The 24,417-nt window shown below is 45.0% G+C and overlaps 1 protein-coding gene across 1 annotated transcript; it reads right to left on the bottom strand.

Moving 5' to 3' along the window:
* Positions 1 to 11,514: 11,514 nt before the first annotated feature.
* On the bottom strand, positions 11,515 to 13,489 carry LOC123159273 (dolabradiene monooxygenase). The gene is made up of 2 exons (XM_044577102.1): positions 12,393 to 13,489; positions 11,515 to 12,278 (listed from the first exon to the last, which is right to left on the bottom strand). Exons 1-2 carry the CDS (start codon positions 13,287 to 13,289, stop codon positions 11,613 to 11,615), a joined length of 1,563 nt encoding a protein of 520 aa, XP_044433037.1. The 5' UTR covers positions 13,290 to 13,489; the 3' UTR covers positions 11,515 to 11,612.
* Between the last annotated feature and the right edge of the window lie 10,928 nt (positions 13,490 to 24,417).

Raw genomic sequence — 24,417 nt, 5'->3', positions numbered from 1 at the left:
GGGCCTTTCACGGTACGATTTTGTGTTATCCGTTAATCAACTCATATTTATATGGGAAATTTTCCGCCTCGAAGTTGCAAGTACTATACTGATACTATAGTATCATATGTTGCGAAAGTGCTATTGTGAGCTCCAGCTCACAAGCGCCCTTTGTTGCAGTACACATGAAAAATATATTTAAAAAGTTCAAAAAAATCTGATTTTTTTGGCAACAAAAATTGATGTTTTTTCTACATGTGTGCAAAATTTCATGACAAAATGACATTCATGCAGGTCTCGGCAAAAAATAATCGATGCTCCAAAATGCTTCTAAAAACAGTTTTTTTGAGCATGATTTTTTTTTTTGCCGAGACCTCCACAAATGTCATTTCATCGTGAAAATAGGCAAGCATGTAGAAAAATATCAAAGTTTCTTGACAAAAAATTTCAGATTTTTTTATATTTTTACTATTTTTTCAAATTTTACTGTTCATCCGGGATCACATGCTCCATGTCCCATATGTTGGCACTTCTTTTTTCTAGATGGTAAGAGGATGGTAGGACTAATATGTTTTTCTAAGCCCGTTGCTAGTGATTGAATTGTAAAACCGTTGACCCGATCAAAATGTGAACCAAATTCAGAATTGAGTATCTCTATCGAATAGGATAGCTCTAAAATTAGAGATCATAATAAAGTAAAAGAATTCAACTAGAGAACTCCTTGAGAAATTGTTGACCCGGTCAAAATATGATGACACAATTTCAAAATGAAGACCTCAACTGATTGTGAGGCCTTAAAAATTAGAGAGCATAGTGTATTTACTAAAAGGAAAAGGGCGCGCTTTGCCACACCATTTTTGTTTCGTGCATAGTTGACATGTTGTCTAATGAGCAGTTGTGTTTTAGTTATGATTTTAGAGAAAGAATAAAAAGAAGGATAAATATTTGCATTGTTTCAAGTCATAACTATAAGCAGTAATATAAATTAGGGTTCTAAATAAATCTTAATGAAGGAAATCGTGCAGTCTTGCATTTTGAAGGCGATCGTATAAACAGAGGAATTACTGGCTCTTTCCTTTCCAACTGAGATTGGAGCATTACTTTCAACCTATTATAAGTAGACTTATTTTAGGAGTAGAAGTGTACTAGTGTTGCGTACTAAACCGAGTCGACTTGACAACCAAAACCAAACATTACACATATCAATACATAAGTTTACACTTAAAGGTGTTCCTACATACAAAAAATTAAAATGAGGAAAGCATTGACCATAGAATTTGAGTTAGGAGAAGAACCACACATGACTCGTCCTCTAACATGTCCTTCAAGTTCCTCGAGGCAAGCTTGTGAAGTTTCTAGTACTCGTGGTTGGCTGTAATGTGTGCGCAACATTGCAACAACAACATACACCTGGAGGTAGGTTGGATATGACGAACACATATTTTCTTAATCTCCACACGGGCACTCTCCATAATATTCAGGAAATTCTTTACATCATCTGATTGTTCAGCTTCATCATAAAACTGCAAATATCACTATAAAAAATACACTTCCGTGATAATACGTGTTTGTCACAGTAGGTTACGGTTTTTGTCATGCATGTACATCCGTGACGATTTTATGACAAAATCAAATTAGTCATACCTGTGTTGTCGTAGAAGTGTTCCATGATAATACTTCATTTATCATCACGGAAGTGTTCACTTCCGTGACGATAAATGATGCGTCTTGGAAGTGATTTTGTCAAGGGTAATCGACATGTGACAGCCCCGTAACGGGTTGCCTTTAAGCTATCAGATGCCAGTTTTGGATCCGAAACCCGTTAACAGCCATGACCAATGACGATTTTCCACGTGTTGAGTTCTCATTCGCCAACGGAACCACGTGTCAGCTCTGCATTACGATGGATGCCATCCATCCAATGGACGAGAGGCACCTATGATATGTGGACATGTGACATGGCCCAACAGTGGCCCATTTAGTATAAATAAGCCGACCCAATAACGGCATGTTTACACATGGCCCATTTACATCCACGCCCCATAACGAGGATATAAATTTGGCCCATCACCGACCCGTTTTCCATTCGACATCATTGCGGCCCATCGGCACTTTCGGCACGTTAACAGTCCGCTATGTATATCGAACCAAATACGTCCTGGTTTCTTTTCGGCCTGTTAACGGCCCATACTAGAATTGGGCCGTTTTCTGTCAGGTCTATCTTTCGGCCTTTTAGTGGCCCGTTAAAAAGTCGGGTATTTTTGGTCTATTAACGGCCCAGGCTGGAATTGGGCTGTTTTTTGTCTAGTCTATTTTTTGGCTTTTAACGGCCCGTTAAAAAGTTGGGTATTTTCCTGGCATGTGTAACTTTCTTGTTAATGGTTGACAGTACACTTAGGCCATTTATAGTCCGACGTGACATTCAGCCTATTAACGACCCATGTCCTCCAGGGCACAATTCCGGCCTGCCCTCACATTCAGCATGTTAAAGGCCTGTGTAGTACGACAGCGCATTTATGGCTCAAGCGACATTCGGACTGTTAACAACCCAACATATAATTCGGCCGACACTGGTCTAAGGTAGGGTTCAGCCTACTAATGGTCCATGGGCTTTCAGCACATTTCAGGCCCAAGCTTTCTTTAGGCCTGCTAAGAGCGTTGCATACAGTGGCGGAGGCACCGCCCGGCGACCCTGGGCACTTGCCCGGGCTCGCTGGCTCCTCGACACAGAGAGATGCATTGATCTAAAAGGGCTAAACTTGTTCGGTTAGGTTGCTTTACCCGGGCAAAACGAATTTGGGCCTTCGTATCTCGAAGGTTCATGGCCCAAGACAACCAACAGTTCACGACGCGAGGGAATACACGTACTGACGTACGATGGACCGATCGGACGCTCAACTCCCTGTCTCGTGTTTCTTCGTTTCTCAGCGGCAAGCGCAGGGACTGGCGACACCGCAACAGAGGCTGGCGGCTAGCCAATATTCTAGAGACCTAGATGGCTAGACGCACAGCCGGCGGCGAGGGGACGCCAGGCACCAGGCAGTCTACTCGTCTCTCATCCGTTCCTTCCTCTCATTCCGCTTCGGCTTTCCTTCAGTAAGAATCATTGGTCGAAATTAGGGTTATGGATTCCTATCTCTGAATAATTGGTCGGGGGCTCTAGGCTAGGGATTGATTGACCTAGGGCTTAAATTCAAGGATTTTTTCGTTAGGGATGATCATGAATTCATGACTAGAGAAAAATTCTATTTGTTGGCTGCTAGAAACTACAATAAATTGTATTTGTTGGCTGCTAGAAACTACGCAATCGAAATATGCAAGAGGAGGACAACTTGTAGAAGACCATGGTATTCATGCAATATTTCTTACCTTCTGGTTGTCTCATACTCCTACATAGAATGCATATTTGCTTGATGTTAGTTTGTGGTCTTTTTGCAGGTAAAGGGAAAGAAATATTTCACTATTTTCTGTTTGGTTAACCAAAAACTGAATATTTGATAATATGATAGATGTAGTTGATGCAAGTAATTATGTACTATGAACTTGTACTTGTTGTAGCTCATTTGCTTATTTATTTCTGTAACAACTAACTTCAAGTTTTATCATTAAAATCCAGAGATGAGGAGGTTTTAGTTAATGGAGCAAGCACTGAAAATGTGAATGTTGCGCAACCGGAAATATAAATTGAGGCACAAGTTGCCGCACAACCACCGCCTAACATTGCCGATGAAGTTAATCCAGATGAGATTGAGCTTGATCCAAGAAAGATGAAACAAATTTGTGAGTATCCTCCTAATATTTAAGACCAGGTGAGAAGAGCATATGTATTTATTGAAGGGTCCAATGCAACCAGATTTGAATAATTTTCCTCGTACTGATTTTTGAAGTTGACGTTCCTCAAGAGCACTTTCTAAATCTTGGTATAAAATTATACGTGGATTTGAATACAGTAAGTAGAATAAGGCAACTTATTGTTTTTCTTTCTTTTTCTTTAAGCAACCAGGGAGCTTTACTTTTGACCGTGGTGGAAGAATTGCAAAATGACATCTGGTATGCATAGCTTTACTTTTGTTAGCAACATGGCAAATTTGCCTCTATGCAAGGCTGGTTATATATCTTTCAAGTCTTAGTTTATTTGGTTAATGAAATGGATATTGACATATTATATATCAGTTCACTTTAAAATTACATTTAGCGTGACTATTATGTTTATGTTTTCACTTCATTATTAATGTGGTTTTCTGGTTAGGAAGTTTTGTGATATATTATGTGTTGTGTGCCCAAATACCAATTTTTTGATTTCTAGATTATATTCTTAGGCTCAACTTGCCCGGGCTCCACAAAAGTTCTGGCTCCGCCACTGGTTGCATATCTTATGGCCCATCAAGGCACGAGTTGAGTTTTGTCCTGCTAAGGGCCCATGGCCAGTTTGGCCAAACTATGGGCCCATGTTATGGCCCGATGTTTATGGCCAGATATTTTGGGGCCTTCATAGATTTTGGTCCAATTATTTTCAGTGGGATATAGGGCCATTAGGGCCCATAATTGTTCTAAAGGCAGTTTTGGGCCAGCCCAATTATGACCCATTATGCCCCTGGGCCGGTTCGCGTGATTTCGCCCGTTGGCCTCCTACGATGCTTTCTGCTAGAAGCAGATCGATGAAACCAAATACGTTAACTAAAAATAAACCTGCATTAACAAAAATGGCTTGTTGTGTTGTATAGCCGGTGGCTGCCCATTAAGAACAATTGTTGTATCGAAACAAAATAAATTACAGCCATATAACAAAAGGCCAGTCAGCATAAAAGTTATAGTCCGACAGATAAATGCACCATCAGAAATTTAGAAACTCGGATCATTTGACCTAACCGGTACATTTTCATACTGTAGTGTGTGATGGAGCACAAGAAAAACGGCGGCGTTCCGCCACAAGCCCAGGACCCACCAGAGGATCCCTCCTGCTCGAACTAGCATGAGGGAAGCATGTGCGGTTAAGAAGCCCGAAGCATGCAGAACAAGAATATCGGGCCACCACACGCAGCAACGAGAACAGGCTACTTCAACCTTCCTTCTCTTCTAAAATTTAGTAAAACAGTTTTGTTTTATGAACAAGCCTTCGACAATAAATCAGTGCTTCTATTACCCCATGGCTTGTTATACAAGCATTGATGCGACGGCTCTATAACCAGACCTTAGCACCTTAATCAAATCAAACTTTTTATACATGACCTGCGGTAACATGAATAGCCTGTACATTAACCTCACCGTGTTAAGTTTCTAGGAGAGTCGAAGAGATCCTTCTATGAGATGGGTTCGGGGGCTCTATCGTTTTTTGTACCGCGCCGGCCCCTGTAGGAGTTGTATGTCTGTATCCAATGACCACTCACTCTTACTCGGGGGCTGAATCAACGTACACCCACACCCGAGCCATCCTAAGGCCTTGTGCAATGGGAGGTGCTTAGAAGAGGTGCTTAGAGAAATAAATCAGGCTTTTTTTAAGCACCGGTGCTTATTTGTACAGGATAGACGCTTAACTAAGTGTCTTTCCTGTAGGAATAGACACCGGTGCTTCAGAAAAATCCGGTTTATTTTTCTAAGCATCTCTCTAAGCACCTCTCATTGTACAAGGCCTAACAAGGAGGTCTCCCATGTTGACAAGGCCCGGCCATCCCTTCCCTTTCGCCATGAGTTTGCCACACACAATCCTAACCAGCTGAGAATCCTACCCTAGCCCAGAGGCCTGCAACGATTTATGATCATTCCGTGATTGCCGACCTCTAGATGGGGCTTCCCACAAAAATGTTGACGCTTACAGCGCAACGGCATCGCATTTCTCGCCAGCTAAACTTGATGTTGCTCCAACACAGGCAAGGGACACAATAAACAACAACCATATGTACCAAAATACATAACTACATTTCAATTGTTCAGTATACATGCGGCCTATGAGTCACCCTCCTCTACGGAACACCGCTTAATGATTCGCTCCAGCGGCGTTTGGGCCACTCGAACAGGAAGCCAAGAAGAACAGAGGCGTTGGCATCTATATGGAAAAAAGGAACGAAGCTCTCAACTAAAATTGAATCTCTCGGATCGAGCGTGTAGTACTCCAAGCAACAAGTACTATTTACCATAAGCAGGTCATGGCGGTGCGACGTCACTGCAATGGTTGGCGGAGGGGCAACGGCGTTGCTCACTCACGCGTCCGACTGCTCGGTGCGAGGCCTGGGATCGGCGTGGAAGCCGTGTCGACGGTGGCGCGCGGCTGCTGGTACGCGACCGCGCAGCACATCTCTCGGCGACCTTGACCGCGGCGCACTGGTCCTCCCGACCGCTGGCGGTACCACGTACATAGTGTGCACAGCAGCGCCTTGCCCGCGCGGTGGCCCTCGGCCACGACCGCTTGGGGTCGGTGAGGCGCGGTTTCGGTAGCACGAACTGGTACTAAAGGGGTTTGACCTATAGTCCCGGTTGGAGACACAACCGGGACTATAGGGCAATTTTCAAACTCTACCTCCCCCCTCCCCGCGCGTGTATCGCCATTTCAGTTTTAAAAAATACAAAAGAAAATGATAAAAATTTCGAAAAATAAAATTCTTCGAGATGTAGTTCTATTACTACATCTACTAGTTAGGAAAATTAAAAAACTTAAATTTGGACATGTTTTGCAAAAAGTATAGGGAAAATGTAAAACGGCTATAACTTTTGCATACGATGTCAGAAAAAACGTATAATATATCAAAAAATTCAGCACGAAAATCCGCATCCGATTTGGTTTGGTTTTATTGTCTGTTTTTTTGGTCCTTTTTTTTGTAAAAAAAACCAATGTTCGTCAAAACCTATCAACATAGGATATAATTTTGAGGATCTCGACGCGAGGAATGCAAAGGTGAAAACGGTTTGAAATTTAGACGTACAGTTTAAGAGATAAAACCTTTGAATAAAGGGATCTATGAAAAAAGAAAACTTTAATATTGCGACAAGTGGTGCACACCTTAGTTCGTCATTTCGGCAAATTGATATATCCAGCCCGTGCTGGTTCCTAATTGAAATCGTCTAGTAGCAACGACTAGGGGGGCAGCCCATTAGCACGGTCGCTGGCAGCCAATCATATCGCGCTGTAGTTTCACTCTTGTATGGGTTTTCTTTGTTTTTTCTCTCTTGTTTTTTCTTTGGTTTTATCTGTTTATTTTTTCATTTTACTTTTCTTTATTTTGTTTCCTTATTGGTTTTTTTATCATTCTTTATTTGTTATACTGTTATTTTCTTTGTTTTTTCTTGATTATTCAGTTTTCTTTGCTTTTAATTTTGTTTTTTGTCATTTTTTTTAACTCTTTATCAGTTTACTTTATGTCAACACATGTCTACTTTTTCTTGGTACACAATGCACATTTTTGGATCACACGTGAAACATTTTTGATGCAGGTTGGATATTATTCAAAAACATGATCTACATTTATTTTAAAATACATGTTTTGAAAACCTTTTCAAATAGACGGTCATATTTTTAAAATACACGTTGTACATTTTTTTTTAATGTCAATAAACCTGTTCTTAAACTATGTGACATGATTTTTCTCATTATATAAACATTTCTGAAAATTTCACAGACATTTAATGGAAACATCATGAATATTTTTTTAAATATCACGAACACTTTTCTAATGGAAATAAAGTTTTTCTAACCTGCATAAACATTTCACATTCTCTATAAAATTTCAAAAAAAATTCATAATGGTTTTTGAAATGCGGTAATATTTCCTTAAAATGTCAAGTACATCTTGTAATGGTATGGAACTTTTTTTTACATTAGAAATATTGTTTTACATTGTATACACATTTTAGGAAAAACACATCATTTTTTAAACACGGGAACCTTTTTTTTACATTGCATATACATATTTTTGAAAAACCCAGATAATTTTTTTAAATGCGGGAACTTTTTTCATTGTGAAAAATATATATGTTAAAGTTATCAACATATTTGATAACTGCACTGAATCTGTTTTTATACTATGATAACCTTTTTTGAATTCATGGATTTGAATTTCTTAAGTAAATTTAATTTTTCAAATATATGCATTTAAAATATAAAGGCGTCCTACTGGGCCGCCCAGCATGGCGCCCTATATGTGAGGCAGTTGTTTTCCTCAAAGCAAGCGACACATACGTGCTCCTTTGTGGACCACTGGTAGAAAATCATTTAAATTCACTATTCTTGGGAAAAAAACAAGTCTCCACCCCCAGAAAAGATATTCAAGGAAATTTTAAATGCAAAAACCAAAGTTAGACATGACAACTTTAAAGTAGCTAGTTTATAAGAGTGTATGTGGCAGCAACAAGTAGGTGGGAGGGGCGGGATGAGTAAGGCGGGGTTGCCACAACTCGCCAATTTCGATGGCATGCATGGCCAAAGCGGCACCCATGCCCGAGAAACATGGTCGCGAAGGGAGTAAGCTGAGGATGGGGCTCTGTTTGAGTGATAAAAAAAATTATATTTCTATAATAAGAAATACGAGGAAACAAATGTGTGTTTCACCTAGGAAACTCTGTGACCTTGCCATTTGTCCAATGAATGGGACTTACCGCCAACAAAAAGACCGCTATGATGGAACAAATGACCTTATATTACAATAGAATGTACAAAATAGCCACAATGGTAAGAAATGGCTGGTTAACCGGATGATGAACTTGGCAAAAATAGTCCGGCAAAATTATCACAATCAATCACAAAACTAAAATGCTCCCAAGTCTAGAACAAGGCCAACAAGTGACGATTAACGTTTCCAGCTGAGAGAAAAACAAGAAGCAAAACTAAAGATAGTCATCTCGACTACCTCAAGCATCGTACATCTTGCTCTGTGTGCCGGGCTTGGGGGTACGGTGTTCGGTTTGTAATGCAGTTGGTGCTCCATCGAAGTTGTGCGTTCGAGATTTGAACACATCAAACGCCACCCATACATATTTTCGGGCCGCATGCAGAGGACAGGGGGTCTTCTAATCATATCAGTTTTTGAAATGCGGGAACCTTTTTTTACATTGTATGCACATAATTTTTTTAAAAACTTCACACCATGTTTTTAAATGCGGGAACCACTTTTCAATGTGAAAATATTTCTTAAAGCTATCAACATTTTTAAAACTGCACTATGATAAAAAAAATCGAATTCATAGATTTGAATTTTTTTAAGTAAATTTAGGTTTTTGAAATATATGCATTTATAATATAAATGAAAGTAAACAATAGGGGGGAAGTTGACGTCTGCGTGACAACTCACGTCCTACTGGGCCAGCTCACCACAACACCCTATAGGCGAGGCAGTTGTTTGTCTCACACCAAGCAGCACATAGGTGCTCCTTCGTGGACCACTGTTAGAAAATCATTTAAATCCACTATTCTTAAAAAAAAGTCTCCACCCCATAAAAAGATATTCAAGGAACTTTTAAAAGCAAAAAAACAAAAGTTAGACATGATGACTTCAAGGTACCTAGTTTATAAGAGTGTACGTGGTGGCGGCGAGTGGGTGAGAAGGGCGGGGATGAGTAAGGTGGGGTTGTCCTAGCTCGCCAATTTCGATGGCATGGCCGAGGGGCACCAGTGGCCGAGAAACGAGGCCACGAATGGAGGAAGTTGAGGATGGGACTTTATTTGAGTGATATAAAATTAATTTATTTTTATGCCAAGAAATATATGAGGCAACAACTGTGTGTTTCACCTTGGAAATGTTGTGACCTTGCCACCTAGCCAATGAGTGGGACTTACCGCTGACGAAAAGAGCACTATCATGGAACAGATGACCTTATATTACAACAGGATGTACAAAATAGTCACAAAGGCAAGAAATGGCTGGTTAACCGAATGATAAACTTGTGAAAATAGTCCGGCAAAATTATCACAATCAATCACAATACCAAAACGTGCACACTAAGTCTAGAACAAGGCGAATAAGTGACGGTTAACGTTTCCAGCTGAGACGAAAACAAGAAGCAAAACCAGAGATAGTCATCTCCACTGCCTCAAGCATCTACATCCTTTAGATTTACAAAGCAACCATAGTTTTTTCTTATCGCTTCACATTCCACACACTATTATTTCGTAGCTGTCTTTTCTTTGGTACCGCAGCCGGCCGGCAGCCGGCCGGAGGTCACGTCGCATCATCCCCGTCACCAGACCTGGTACACCGTTTTTGTTATTTGAAACACGCATGTCTTGTTTGACAGTTGATTCTTGTGTACGTTCTTTGGTGCTAGCCGCCATATTCTTCACCCAGAGAGGACAAAGACATGTTATTATGCTAATCATGGTACTTAGCCATCAGCCGATGCATGACAGAAGCTAGCCAATTGTTAAGGTGTTCAACCTTTGCAGCTGGCAAGCACGCAGCATCTTCTTGGCGCCATACCCCTGGAGCGTCGATGCATGCCAAAATTGTCGTTACTGGAGGGTGGTGCACATGATGGTACACGGAGAGCGAACCAAGAACTTGAAAAGTGTTCAGATTTAGATTTAGGCCATAAACTTGTTTGTTTAATCAAATAAGAGCATCGGACGACTTAAACCGGCTTTAAATGTCCTGGCGGATGGACCGGTCACCGAGCGGTCAAAAAGTTTGACACAGTTGGACGCCTCAAACCGGTTTTAAAGAAGACAAAGACATTACTATGCTAATGATAGTACTTAGCTACATGACAAAAGCTAGCCAATTGTTAAGGTGGTCAACCTTTGCAGCTGGCAGCATCTTCCTAGGGCCGTACTCCTGGAACAAATATGCTAATGTTTTTAAAATACACACTAAACAAAATGATCTTGTTTTGAAGACTTAAATATCGTGAGTACTAATATCCAAACGGTTTGTCAATCTGATATTTTGTTTAAAAGATATAATTGATACTACAAACTATGTAATCAGACTGAAAAATATGGGTTGATGGGATGTAATCTTTTTTACTCCCTCCGTTCGACCCAAATACAAAGTTAGTACAAAGTTGGATCATCTATTATGAAATGGAGGGAGTACTTCAAACATACCCGCTAGTCACTATCGTGGGGCTTCCTCGCTAGCTGTCCCACATGTCACAGAAGATGGATAAAAAGAATAGCTTGATTAAAGAAGAGAGAAGGTAGTGTGACATATATGTGTCAAACAATATGTGATATTGCCATAATAGAGCGATACATGCACACATCCCCAAACAAACTGTGCGCCATCCCACTACCAGGTAGAAACCGGGTCTGTAGAAAAATCATACTTGTCTTTTTTTAAACAAGTCCATCTCGCATTGTTATTTTACAGGACATTGTCAAGTAGATTGAACAACCACAAATTGAACCAATCAAATACATTGATGACGGTTTGTTTTCCGCATACTCCGTCCGTCCTTTAAAAAATGCATTTCCAACTTTGTTAAAAAATCAAACTTTTTTTTATATTTGATCTCATTCATATAATAATAGTCCAACATTTATGCCACTAAATTACTAGCATTATATTCATGATAAAATATACTTTCATTATATAACTATTTATTTTCACAAACATTGATATATTTGGTCAAACTTTAATATAATTTGATTCTCCAATAAAGTTAAAAGTACACTTAAAGGAGTACACACATGTACGTGAATCAACTAGCTAGACACCGGGTACGGGAACGGGGACGGGCACACGCAGGATGGGGCGGAGCAGGAGTCCGGCCTTCCGCCTGTTGGTGATGCCGAACGCCTCGGTCATGTCGAACTCGGCAGGGTTAGCCACGCCGGGCGCCTCCCAGTCGAAGTGCAGCAGTAGGCTGGCCAGCGCCAGCTCCACGTTGGCCAGCCCGAACGCCATCCCGGGGCACATCCTCCTCCCGGCACCGAAAGGCAGGAGCTCAAAGTCCGCGCCCCTGAAGTCCACCCCCGCCGCCGACCCGCCGCCCTCAACCTCGAACCGCTCTGGCCGGAACTCCTCGGGCGCATCCGGCCAGTACCGCTCGTCGCGGCCCAGCGCCCAGACGTTCACCAGCACCTGGGTGCCCCGCGGCACGTCGTAGCCCAGCACCCGGCACGCCGGCTCCTCCCGGCACTCCCGCGGGAGCAGCAGCGGCACTGGCGCGTGCAGTCGGAACGTCTCCCGGATCACGAGGTGCAGGTACGGCACCAGCTCCCCAAGTTTTTGTTCCACCACCTTGCCGCCGGCCTCAAAGGCTCGCCGCACCTCCGTCGTCGCCCGCTTCATCACCTTCGGGTTCTTCACGAGCTCCGCCATTATCCACTCCAGCGTCGTCGCCGATGTCTCGCTACCGGCGCCGAAGATGTCCTGCGTATATTATATATGCGCGTGATAAGGAGGTGCACCTAAGCCTATGCTCCACAGGATATTTTCCGTGATGGCATGGCAGAGCGAGATATGTAGGCGTTGGAGGTTGCTTACGAAGATGACGGCTTTGATGGAGTCCATGTCGAGAGGGAGCTGGAGGCTGCCGTCGTTCTGCACCCTCAGGAGCACGTCGATGAGGTCCTCGTCGTCGCCGTCGACGGTGCCCATCCTCTGCTGGTGCTCAGCGATGATGCCGTCCAGGATCCCGAACACGATGTCGCGGCACTCCTCGGCGCGGCGGACGGCGCCGCTGGCCCAGACGGCGAGCCGCGACGACGGCCACAAGTCGGCCGGGTTAAACCCGCCGGCCAGGCCGATGGAGCGGTCGAGCTCCCGGACGAACACGTCGCGGTCCTTGCACCGGTCGCCCATGACGGCGCGCACCGTGGTGTCTGCCACGAGCACCGACAGCCGCGCGCGCATGTCGATCGCGTCCCCGTCCCCGGCGGCGGACGCGACGGCCCGGAGCATGGCGCCGACCTCCTCCTCCCGGATGGCACGGAAGGAGAGCACTCGCCGCGCCGTGAGGAGCTCCGTGACGGCGATCTTGCGCATCTGGCGCCAGTGCTCCCCGTAGGGCGCGAAGATGATGTCCCGGCCGCCGTTGGTGAGCACGCGCACGGTGGAGCTCAGCGGGCGCGTGGCGAAGGCGGCATCGTGGGTCTTCATCACCTCGCGCGCGCCCTCCCGGGACGACACCACCAGCGTGGGCACCTCGCCGAGCCGGAGCAGCATGACGGGCCACCCGTGCCGCCGCGCCAGGTCGCGCATGGCCTGGTGCGGGAGCGCCCCGGCGATGTGGTGGATGCTGCCGATCACCGGCAGCGTCCACGGCCCTGGCGGCAGCCGCAGCTTGTCCTCGCCCTCCGGCGAGCTGTGCCTCCACCGCCTGGCGAGCAGCACGACGAGCAGCGACGCGAGGGCCAGGACGAGGTACACGACGTCCTCCATTTTCGTGATGCCATTGACCGATCAGTGTGCAGCTTGATATATAGACGGGCGGTACACTCCATGGTTTGCAGTGAGCATCAAAGAACATGCGACCTAGGTATGAAATCAAAGATGCGTTGGAGGAATGGACAAAAGACTTAGTATTTGTGAGATCACCGGCCGCCCGGCCGATGCATTTGTTTCGACACACGTAACGTCGAGGTCATGAGGCCGTGAATTTCTCCTTTTCCAAAAAGAACGTTGTATAGTCAAATCTCAGTGCATCTCCAGCAGATATGATGGTCGATGCCATCGTCCAAATAAAAAGTAAGAACACAAAAATGGCCCCCAACATATAGTTTGTACCATTGCGTCGAATAGTCGTCATCATACCATTGCGTCGATAGTCCAAAGGGCACCAAGTGATCCGCTTGGTAAGCTACCGACAAAAAATGCAATCAATGATAGTCCAAAGGGCAACTGTCGCAGATAATGGGCGTACGGTTGTAGATGCTTTTAGCCGTTCTCTTGTGCTACCACCCGGAGACTAGGAGTAGGAGGTCCTTGCACCACCACATGTGAGATTCCTGTCATGCGCTGCCTTTCCCATCAATGAAGGTGGTCGATTTTCTTGAAGGAGGGAGGGAAGGGAAGAGGGCGAAAATGCTAGACTTACGTAAGCTTCTTATGTAGCCCACGAACGTCCCTTCCACCTTAACCAAATACCCATCCTGCCCCCCTTGAATTTCAGGGTGGGCTCGGCGCCTCCACTAAGCCCAATTAAACACCGCACGATAGTAGTGACTAACAAGAATAAAAACAAGGACATATGTGATAATATTTTACATTGAAAATGAATGTTCGTTTGAGTCACCACCATCAGAACCGACCGCCCGTTAGCGATAGTTATTGAACTAATACCACTCTTTTTCTCATTTCTTTATTTTCAGAGTTCCTAAGATGTGCGCGTGTGCCAGCATGTGCGTCTCATGTGCATTTGCCTAGCGCCTTGCCACAAACGACATGGCTCACGTGCTCCAAGAGCAAGGCACCAAGAAGATGCTGCGTACTACATCTCGTCTTGTGTGTGGAACAGCAAGACGCGCCTACCTACCTGCTGCCAAGATGGATCAGATAATGGTTTGGCGTCTATCAAGATACTCTGCACAAGATACTCCCTCCGTTTCTTTTACTCCGCGTATAAGTTTTGATCAAAGTCAAACTACATAAAGTTTGACTAAATTTATATTAAAAAACATAAACATCTATAATACTTAAACTATATAATATAAAAATACATTTCATGGTGCATCTGAAAATGTCGATTTCATATTATGAATGTTGATATTTTTAATATAAAGTTAGTCAAACTATGCAAAGCTTGACTTTGACCAAATCTTATATGCAGACTAAAAAGAAACGGAGGGAGTACAACAATGACGTGTTATGTTTGGTTCGCGTAAAAGATAGGTGGGCTTGCATGAAAGTTACTATTGAGCAATCAGTCACCTTTGCTGCTATTGAGCAATCTACCCGTCTTCGCTTAGCATATTGCTCAAAGCACCTCAAAACGTGGCACCCGAGAAACGGCCGAATCGGCTATTTCTTCTGATGCAAGCAAGAAAGATTTCATGACACCTTGAATGGCTCTCTCACACTTGCAGCACATAGCCACTACCAAACACTGCGAATGTGGATCACTTTTTTTTTTGCGAATGTGAATCTACCAGCCCCCACGTATTTTTTTACAAACCCTTACTTTTTCCTACTGTTTGGTTATGATATTGACTTCACCAGGCCGAGGAGGGACATGCTGAGGGGGCACGCAGAATCTCATGCAAATGACAACCCGAAGCAAAGAGACCCCAAGATACGCCTATTGGACCAACGTGGTTCGTCTTGAGCACCATCACCCAACGTGTATACTAAGGGGGTGTTTGGTTCGAGGGTGAAGTTGGATTTAGGGTTATCCCCAGCCATCACATCCTTCCTTCCAAACACATGGCATCCCCTGAAAATCTGTTTATCCCTATCCCACTGGGGGATAGCCTGAGAACCAAACGCCAGCTTAGTGCATGTGGAGGGGCTGGCCAGGAGATCACTGGTAAATGGATAAGTTGGTGTTCCTGATAACTCCTACATATGTGTGTACGTTCAAGAAAAGGTTATATTTTTTATTTAGTATATAGTACATTTTTTGAATAATGGAACGGCATACTACCTTTAGTTTTAGTATGTGTGTACGAAAAGGTTATATTTTTTATTTAGTATATAGTACGTTTTTTGAATAATGGAATGTCATACTACCTTTAGTTGTAGTATGTGTGTACGTTCAAGAAACGAGAGTATGTGGTATTTTTTCTTCTGAAATTAAGCAATCATATATACTTTTCTTCGAACCAAAAGGAATTATATACTCCCGAAGAGTATGTAGTGTCAAGTATCTACATGTTTCTGTGTGTAAGTAATGAAGTTTTTCAAAAGAGAATATGTAGTGTGAACTAGTATATACAGTTTAAGCATATGTGCGCATGCATACGGGAGGCTAGATCTGGAAGGTAGCCAGTAGTTTAAAACGGCTTGGCTAGCTATATTCCGGGCCATGCATGAAAATTGGAATTATCTGGCTGTTTTTCCCTATCGGGCATGGGGGAGATGAATCAACTAGTTTTACAACTGAACTTGTTAATCACAGCCTACAATTAGAACCAGATGGGATGGCTGGTAGGGTGGGGGTAAGAGCATCTCCAGCCGCGCCCCCAACAGGCCCCCCAGGCGAAAAAAGGGCCGAACCAGCGTTTTTCCTAGTCCTGGGGGCGCGACTGGGGCGTTTTTTTGGCACCGGCTCACTAAATCAAAATCAAAGGAGGCAGCTATAGCCCACGTAGCAATACTTAGTAAAGATAGCGAAATCACTATTAGGAGTACTCCTTCCAAAGATCACTCATACCTCCTCAGTTTGTGACAAGTGGTGCGCTACATATGCACCACTTATCGCAACCTAGGAGTTTTTCCTTTTTTTGGTAGATCCTTTTATTCAAAATATTTTATCTATTAAACCGCGCGTGCAAATCTCGAACCGTTTTCATCGCTAGATTCCTCGCGCCGAGATCTTCAAAACTAAATTCCATGTTAATAAGTTTTGACGAACTTTTTTTTCACGAAAAAGATCGGACAGAAAAACCGAACCGAGAGCATGATTTTTTTTCCTTTTCAGAAGCCGTTTCGAGAGGCATGACCGTGCCTCTCGCAGAAGCAAATCCGTGCCTCTCGCGGAAACAAAACCATGCCTCTCACGGAAGAAAAAAACACATTATTTTTTCGTTTTTGAGAGGCACGGTCGTGCTTTTCACGGAAGCAAAACCGTGTCTCTCACAGAAAAAAAAGAAAACACGTTCTTTTTCCATTTCAGAGAGTTATGGCCGTGCCTCCCGCGAAAGCAAAACCGTGCCTCTCACAAAAAATATATGAGAAAACACGTTTTCTTTCGTTTTCGAGAGGCACGACCATGCCTCTCGCCTTCTTATGGAAGAAAAAAAACACATTTTTTTACGTTTTCAAGTGCCTCTCGAGGAAGCGAAACCATGCCTCTCATGGAAGAAAAAAAAAAGAAAATGCAGTTTTTTCTCGTTTCCGAGAGGCACGGCCATGCCAATCCATGCCTCTCACGGAAGCACAACCATGCTTCTCCCACAAGAAATAAAAAAGAGAAAACACGTTTTTTCGCATAATTTTTTTATTCTTTTAGATTTTTTATTGAAAAGCTAAGAAAAACCAGTGAAAAACGAAAAGTTGAAAACCGAAAAAGTTAAAAACACGTGCGAAAAAATAAAAATAAAATAAAATCTGGAAGGAGCGCTTAAAGCGCGACACATGGTGGCGGTTGAGAGCACCGATCCCATGTAATCGTTGGGGGCTCCCGAAGGAGCGTTCCTCAACTATTTGCTCTCTCAAGATAGTCCAAGTGAACAAAGAAGATTTGGCTCGGGACCACGTGTAGTAAATGAGGGACTTCCTACAGCCCAAGCGCTGAAAGTCGATTTCTATCGTGGACTTTGGGCATTTTCTATTTTGGCGCTGCATGGGCCTGTTAATGTGTATTCTGCAAAACGGGCGCCTGCAGCCACGTTTACTAGGCTTGGTCCATTTGTAATTGTTCTTCTGGGTTACACAGTAACCATAAGGCCACGACCTCGCTTGTCCAAATATACTTCCTTTTCATAATTTATTTAGTTCTTAAGTTTTTTTGTTCTTTTATCCTTTTCTGTTCATTCTTTTTTATTTTATTTAATGCATGATTTTTCTCAAATTTTGTGAAACTTTTTTCTAAATTGATAAAAATTTGAAATTATATTGTTTTTTTTACCAAGATTGATGAAGTTCTTTTACAAATTCGATGATTTTTTTCAAATTTGATGAACTTTCTTTAATTTTGATGAATTTTTTCAACATTGGTGAACTTTGTTTCAAATTCAATGAACAATTTTAAATTCAATGAACTTTTTCAAATTCAACGAACTTTATTCAAATTTCATGCGGTAGACTGTCGGTCAATCGCACAGGCGGCCCGACTGGGCTGGCCCACTGGCGAACGAGCGAAGCGAGCACATGTGCCAGCGATCGACCACTGTAGCGACTATAAATTCGCAAAAAAATCAAGCACTACCGAGGATCGAACACTGTAGCGATCGACCAATAAGCTTTTGGTGCTTTCCATCCTCGATAATAAAAGCTAGTTATTACATAGCAGCGCAAGCCTATAAGAACCAATACCAACGCAGATCCATTTTTTTTTCTCTTTGTCTTTTCATGTTTTTGAATTTTCTGTTTGAAATATCAAAAAATGCTCTCAAACCTGAAATTTGTTCACAAATTCAGAAAAGATTCGTGTTTTCATTTAAAAAAAATAAAAAATGGCTGTGTTTTCATAACTTATTCGTATACAAAAATTTAGAAAAACTTCAGAAATTCTTTTTTTTGGGAAGTGTTCAGGATTAAAAAATTTGCTCATGTTTGTAAAAAAATCCGTTTTAGTAAACTAAATGTTTAATGTAATATGAACACTTTTACTCAAAACATTTTCTAAAAACTTGAACATTTTATGGAAATTACGGACATATTTTGAATATATGTACATTTTTTGAACAGGAATATTTTCGGAAACTCTTAAGAAAATTTTAAAACATGATTATTTTAAAAAGAACATTTTTTGAATACAGGAACAGGTTTTGAAAATTTACGAATAATTTTTGAAAATGGGAATAATTTTGAAAATGTGATTTTTTTTAAGACACAAACATTTTTAAAACTTCTGATCAAATTTGAAAACCTAAACAAGTTTTGGAAACATGAACATTTTTTGACACTCCGGAATAAATTATAAAACACGAACATTGTTGGAAAATTGTGAACTATTATGAAACACATCAACATTTTTTGAAAATAAATTGAAATTTTGAAATGAAAACGAAAAAGGAAAGGGAAATAAAAAGGAGAAAAAAGAACCAGAAGAAATAAAAATAAAAAGAAATAAAAACAAAAACAAAAAAATGGTTCAAGAACCTCCTAAAAGGTTCCAAAATCCGGAAAAACCAACAAGATATTTCGTAGAAGGTTATTAAAATAGGGATCAATGAAGCGCTGAATAGGCCGACCCAAGTCATCGCTCGCTTGTGAACTCTTGTGCGATTGCTCGACAACTTGACGCAACATGTGTCATATCGGTTTTTCTGATTTTGTTTTGCTGAGGTAGCATATTTGTTGAGGAGGGTGGTTGCATGTTGTTTGTTGATGTAGATAGGCCGCATGTTAGAACAAATAGCTAGTGGGTGTTTCTATTTGGATATAATAGATTTGATGGTACTGTAAAACTGGGATGAAAGCGACTGGACACACACACTCGCATGAGCCGCATCTAACGGAACAATCTAACGGCGTTCGAGCAGTCATCAAACGGAACAATCGAAAGGCAGTTGAGCCGTCATCGCGACTCGGGTTATAATGGCATGCCCTCACTCGGGCATGAAGTCTATCTCCTCTTAGAGACGAATAAGTGCTACCAGGTTTTTCTCGACGGTCAACGACACTCGATCACCTGAGGAAACTTAAAGTCCAGAATCCGTTGTGTTTTCGTCTAAGGAGGAACGAACCACGATTCGGAAACGTATTATTATGAGTGGCACTGAAGCACTCGGGCCTAACCGAAGGCTCTATCCCTATGCCCTACGAAATCTCAACCGATTCGGAGGCTAATGATGAGGTCACCTGCTACAGGTAGGGTCAGGAACCTGTCATATGGGGTCCATGGTACACCTAGGGGCCCACACCATCATTGGTAGGTATCAAGACCACACTCGTGTTCATATGCACGTACGAGGAAGTCCTTTCAAACACCTTGACGTCACTCGGCGACCAATCTTCAGTCGGCACGACTCCCACCACTCGGACAAGGGAGGTGGAGGGACGGTGTAAGAGCTGCAATGGTCGAGGAATCCTAAGTCGTCCTTTAAGTGGAGTCATAGCTACCATTACCTCTAACTGTTGTAGTTGTGGCGCTTTATACATGTAACTGCCGTAGTTAGGAGCATTAAGTGCCCGACAACGTGGGAGCGATGGAGTTGCGGCGCACTCTATATAAGCCGCACTCCCCCTCCTATGCTGGGTTTAAGCAATCACTGTAATCATATCCCTCAAGAAAAACCAAGCCTCAAGGCACGAGACGCAGGGCTATTACCTCCGCCTAGAGGGGCCTGAACTCGCAAAACACCAAGTGTTACACCTGCACCGTAGCTAGGCTCTGCCCCTCTTTCGTACCCCTACTACCCATTGTCACGATCGTGACCCCGATAGTTGGGGCCCACCTTGAGGCTAGGCGTCTAGCAAAGTTTCACGGTGTAGGTGGATCATCATGTTAGTTGACGGCGAAATCCATTTCGGGACACTCAGTTTCCCGATGACTCAGTGTGGTTACACGAGGCCCCGTTGGACGTGAAAACGCTTCCTGTCTGCGGCACAACACATTTCCGCATCCTCGTATGGAGTCCTTCTCCGGCAGCCCTCGGCTCCGTACCAATCCTTTTTATGGTTCTATAAGAAAATAATATTACACTTACACCTGGATCCTAGCCATTCCTCATTCCCAAACCAGCAACAGAGTCAAACGACTAATCATGTTCTTACTTTTTTAGGGGGACTTCTGAATTATAATCTCTGCAAGTTCTTTTAGGAGTTTTTTTTGGCAAAAGTTCTTTTTAGGAGGCACTCCCTCCGTTCCCTTATATAAGGTGTATTTGTTTTTTGATAAAATTCCACAATGTAAGGTGCATTTCTTCTAAATCCTCATAATTCCCATTTTAGCTCTCCAGCAAAAGGAAAGTATCTTCCTCCTGATTGCATGTACCTCCTTGTCGGAGTAAATGACCACGGGTAGCCTTATCCGCTCCCCATGACATTTCAAGACATCGGGGCCGGTTGCGCCCCTCAAGCGTCCAAGACAAAGGGCCGCCTTCTTGTGGTCGGCTGGTTCAAGCGGCCGGCTGTAGGAAGGCGGCAAGGCCCAGAGAGCAGCCCCAGAGCAGGCCGACTCCTAGCAGGCAGCCCAGCCTCGCACCTTCAAAGTTTGCACCCACATAATAGCGACAAGACGGGGCGTGGCTACAGCGCAGCCTGCCACCCCCGAATCCCGGAACGGGCGTGGCCATAGTGCAACGTACCGGGCGACCATCCCTAGCCTGGCGCGGCACTGTTGCCACGTTAACTATGACATCATCCACGGCAGAGCTGCCATACTCCCACGACGGGCTGTCAGTACAGCCCGCAGGCGGCGGGCCCTACTTGCCATTGAGATACCAGAAGGCGGCACGCGTAGACCGGTCGGTATAGGAGGAGGGCGGCTCCCAACAGCTGACCCTCCCCTTCCCTAGAAGTTTGTGCATCATTAACTAGATAAGACGGGGTGTGGCTACAGTGAACGCCCACCAGGCGGCGGCACTGTACCCAGCCGCTCCCCGACCAAGCCATCGTCATCAGGGGAGAGGCCACAGTGATGAGCAGCTGACAGGGCCCACATGTGTTGGCCCCAACCTATCGGCCGAGAGCCCAGCAACCGGCGGGACCCACCAGTCGGCGGGCCCCAGCGGTCGACGGAGAAGCCGGCGGCTGTAGACACTGACGGCTCGGGCCTACACCCGGCCGGATTACCATTGTACCCCTGGAGGGTAGGCCTATATAAACCCCCGAGGGCACCCATGCAAAGGGTTGATCTCTTAGAGTTAGACACACACACAGAGAGAGAGAGGAGTAGAGCTAGCCTTGCCCTTCTTCCTCCTCTAGCCGAACAGCTCAAGGAGCAACTTGTAGCTACTTGTTGATTTAGTGATCATGCGGAGACCCCGCAGAGCAGGACTAGGGGTGTTATCTCCTAGGGGAGCCCCGAACCTGGGTAAGATTCATCGGCGTGCATGCCTTCGCCTTATCCCGTTTCCAGGCACCGACGACGTCTTACTAGCTCCCACAATGATTAGCCACCCTTTGGCATATGTCGAACCTACCACCTGACACTCTCTTTGTTGCAAAATAAGGAAATAATCTCTCTCTCGATTGAATGTATCTCTTACTTTCCTGCACACACTGATTTACTTTCCACTAATCAATAAATTTGTCAAGGGTAATTTTGCCCTAACACCTCTATATTTATGCCCCTTGATCACCGTGCCAAAAATAATACACCTTACATAAAGGAACGAAGGGAGTATATAATAATATCTGGGAGTCGATCTGGCCTGATGGAATAAATGGGCCTGCTGGCTTAGGAAGTACGGGAAGAAGAAGAACTTGAGAGTTGAGACAAAAACTGAAGCCGATCGAACGACAAAACTCTGGCTAATTCGGATACGGCAAGGCTTGCTATCTGTTGGTGTCTAGCCCTAAACCCTAGCTCGCCGAAGCTTGCTCGGACTCTCTCTCAGACGCACAAGGAAGAAGACGAGGAAGGAGAAGCAGCAGTGGACAAAGATGATTTTTCTGACGCACATACACCCCGCTGCAACGACGATGAACCTTTTCTTTCCGAGCACGAACTCGTCTTCACTGGCCAGGCTACAGCAATCGGCTTGAGACATTATACAGCCGGGCCTGCGCTGGACACGACCCACGCGCTCCTACCCTTGCTGGCGCCCCGATCGGCCCGCTCCGCTCGCGGTCATTACGCGCACGAACGCGAACAGCTCACGGCAAGCCTGCAGCGATCACGCCCCACCTCGCGATCCTAACCACCTAGCGCTACCACTACGCATTGGTGTGCACAGACCGCGCCACACCGCGCCACACACGCACGCACACAACACAGACCTGACCTATACACTAGTCAGACACAAGTCAGACCATACAATAGTCGGACACTACCCAGACTATGCTCAGACAAGTGCCTCGCCATGGCTTATTTGCTAATAGTCATCCCCTAAGCCACGACCTAGAGCAGTTCCAGCTCGTCGTCGTTGATCTCCGCAATGAGAGATTGCTCCGACGCCACTGCCGCCTTTCGAGGCCTCGTGCAGTCGCGCTTGGAGTGACCGTGCTGCCCGCAGTTGTAGCAGCGGGCCACGACGCTTCCTTCTGTTGCCCGACGCCGTGCTAGCCGCTCCGTTGTCGTCGTGGTTCCTGAAACCGCCGCTTCCTTGGCACCGGCGGGCCGCCCACTGTGTCGTGGTGAGCATGAACTGATCGCCCGCTCGCTCGCCGCCGGCCTACGTGCGCCGCCTCGTTCATTCCTCGAACGCTTTCCGACGCCCGAGAGCCTCCTCGAAGGGCATCTCCTCGATGTTGCAGAACTGCTTGATGCCGGCCACCGCGGCGTACAGCCGGTCTGGCACGGTGTCGAGCAGCTTCTTCACTAGGGCCGCTTCGTCGCGGGTCGCCTCGAGCATCGCGTACCTCGCCGCCATGCTACTGACCTTGCCGGTGTACGTGTCCAGCTCATCGGCGTCGTCCATCCGAAGACGATCAAACTCGCCACGGAGAGTCACGAGCCGCACCGCGTGCACCTGATCGGCGCAGACAAAGCACACCTTGAGGGAATCCCATACTTCCTTTGCGGTGGGCTTCATCGCCACCTGCATCAGCAGCTCCTCCGATAGCACACCCAGCAACGCTGCCGCGCCGTCTTGCTCTTGTGGGGGTCAACTGCCACGCCCTCCGCCGGAGCCACCGCACACCACAGCCCATGGGCATCAAGTATGGCCTCAACCTTGATAGCCGAGGACATGTAGTTCGCGGCGTCAATGGAGGGACGTGCAGCGACATCGCGCCGCCACCTCCGTATGGGACAAGTGACATGCCCGCCGATGATCACCTCTGAACCATAGCTTTGATGCCAATTGTTGGTATGTAGCCCTAAACCCTAGCCCACCGGAGCTCGCTCGGACTCTCTCTCAGACGCACAAGGAAGAAGAGAACGAGGAAGGAGAAGCAGCAGTGGACAGAGAGGATTTTTTTGGCACACGTACGCCCCGCTACAACGACGGCGATCCTTCTCTTTTCGAGCACGAACTCGTCTCCACTAGCCAGGCTACAACGATCCGATAGAGGCTTTATACAGCCGGGCCTGCGCTGGGCATGACCCATACGCTCCCACCTTTGCTGGCACCCCGATTGGCCCGCTCCGCTCGCGTCCATTACGTGCACGAACGCGAACGGCTCGTGGCGAGCCCGCAGCGATCACGCCCCACCTCGCGATCCTAACCACCTAGCGCTACCACTATGCACTGATGTGCACGCACGCACGCACACACCGCGCCACACATGCACGCACACAACACAAACCTGGCCTATACACTAGTCAGACACAAGTTAGACTATTTCCAGACCATACAATAGTTGGACACTACCCAGATTTTTTTTTGAAACAAGGCAAAAGACTTGCCATTTTCATTGATTAAGAAGAAGAGAGTTGCCCGGTTAATTGACGGAAAATCGGGCTAAAACCGATACAACACAACCCACATGACATTGGCACCACCGGCCAACCTTGCCACCGACATGAACAGAAGCCACGACGGCACATGCCAACGGATGGCCACACGCGCAAGCAACCGACAGCTCCGACATTGACGACGAGCGACACAAGGAAAATATGCAGGACTTGCGCCGACCG

Source organism: Triticum aestivum, chromosome 7B (genome assembly GCF_018294505.1).
Source record: "Triticum aestivum cultivar Chinese Spring chromosome 7B, IWGSC CS RefSeq v2.1, whole genome shotgun sequence".
NCBI lineage: Eukaryota > Viridiplantae > Streptophyta > Magnoliopsida > Poales > Poaceae > Triticum > Triticum aestivum.
The sequence above is the reverse complement of the archived record's forward strand: the minus strand, read 5'-3'. Positions and strand labels throughout refer to the sequence as shown.

Coding starts and splice junctions, on each gene's coding strand:
- LOC123159273 (XM_044577102.1), bottom strand. CDS start 13,289: ATGGAGGACGTCGTGTACCTCGTCCTGGCCCTCGCGTCGCTGCTCGTC. Junction 12,279..12,392: donor CCATCAAAGCCGTCATCTTC/GTAAGCAACCTC, acceptor TAATATACGCAG/GACATCTTCGGCGCCGGTAG.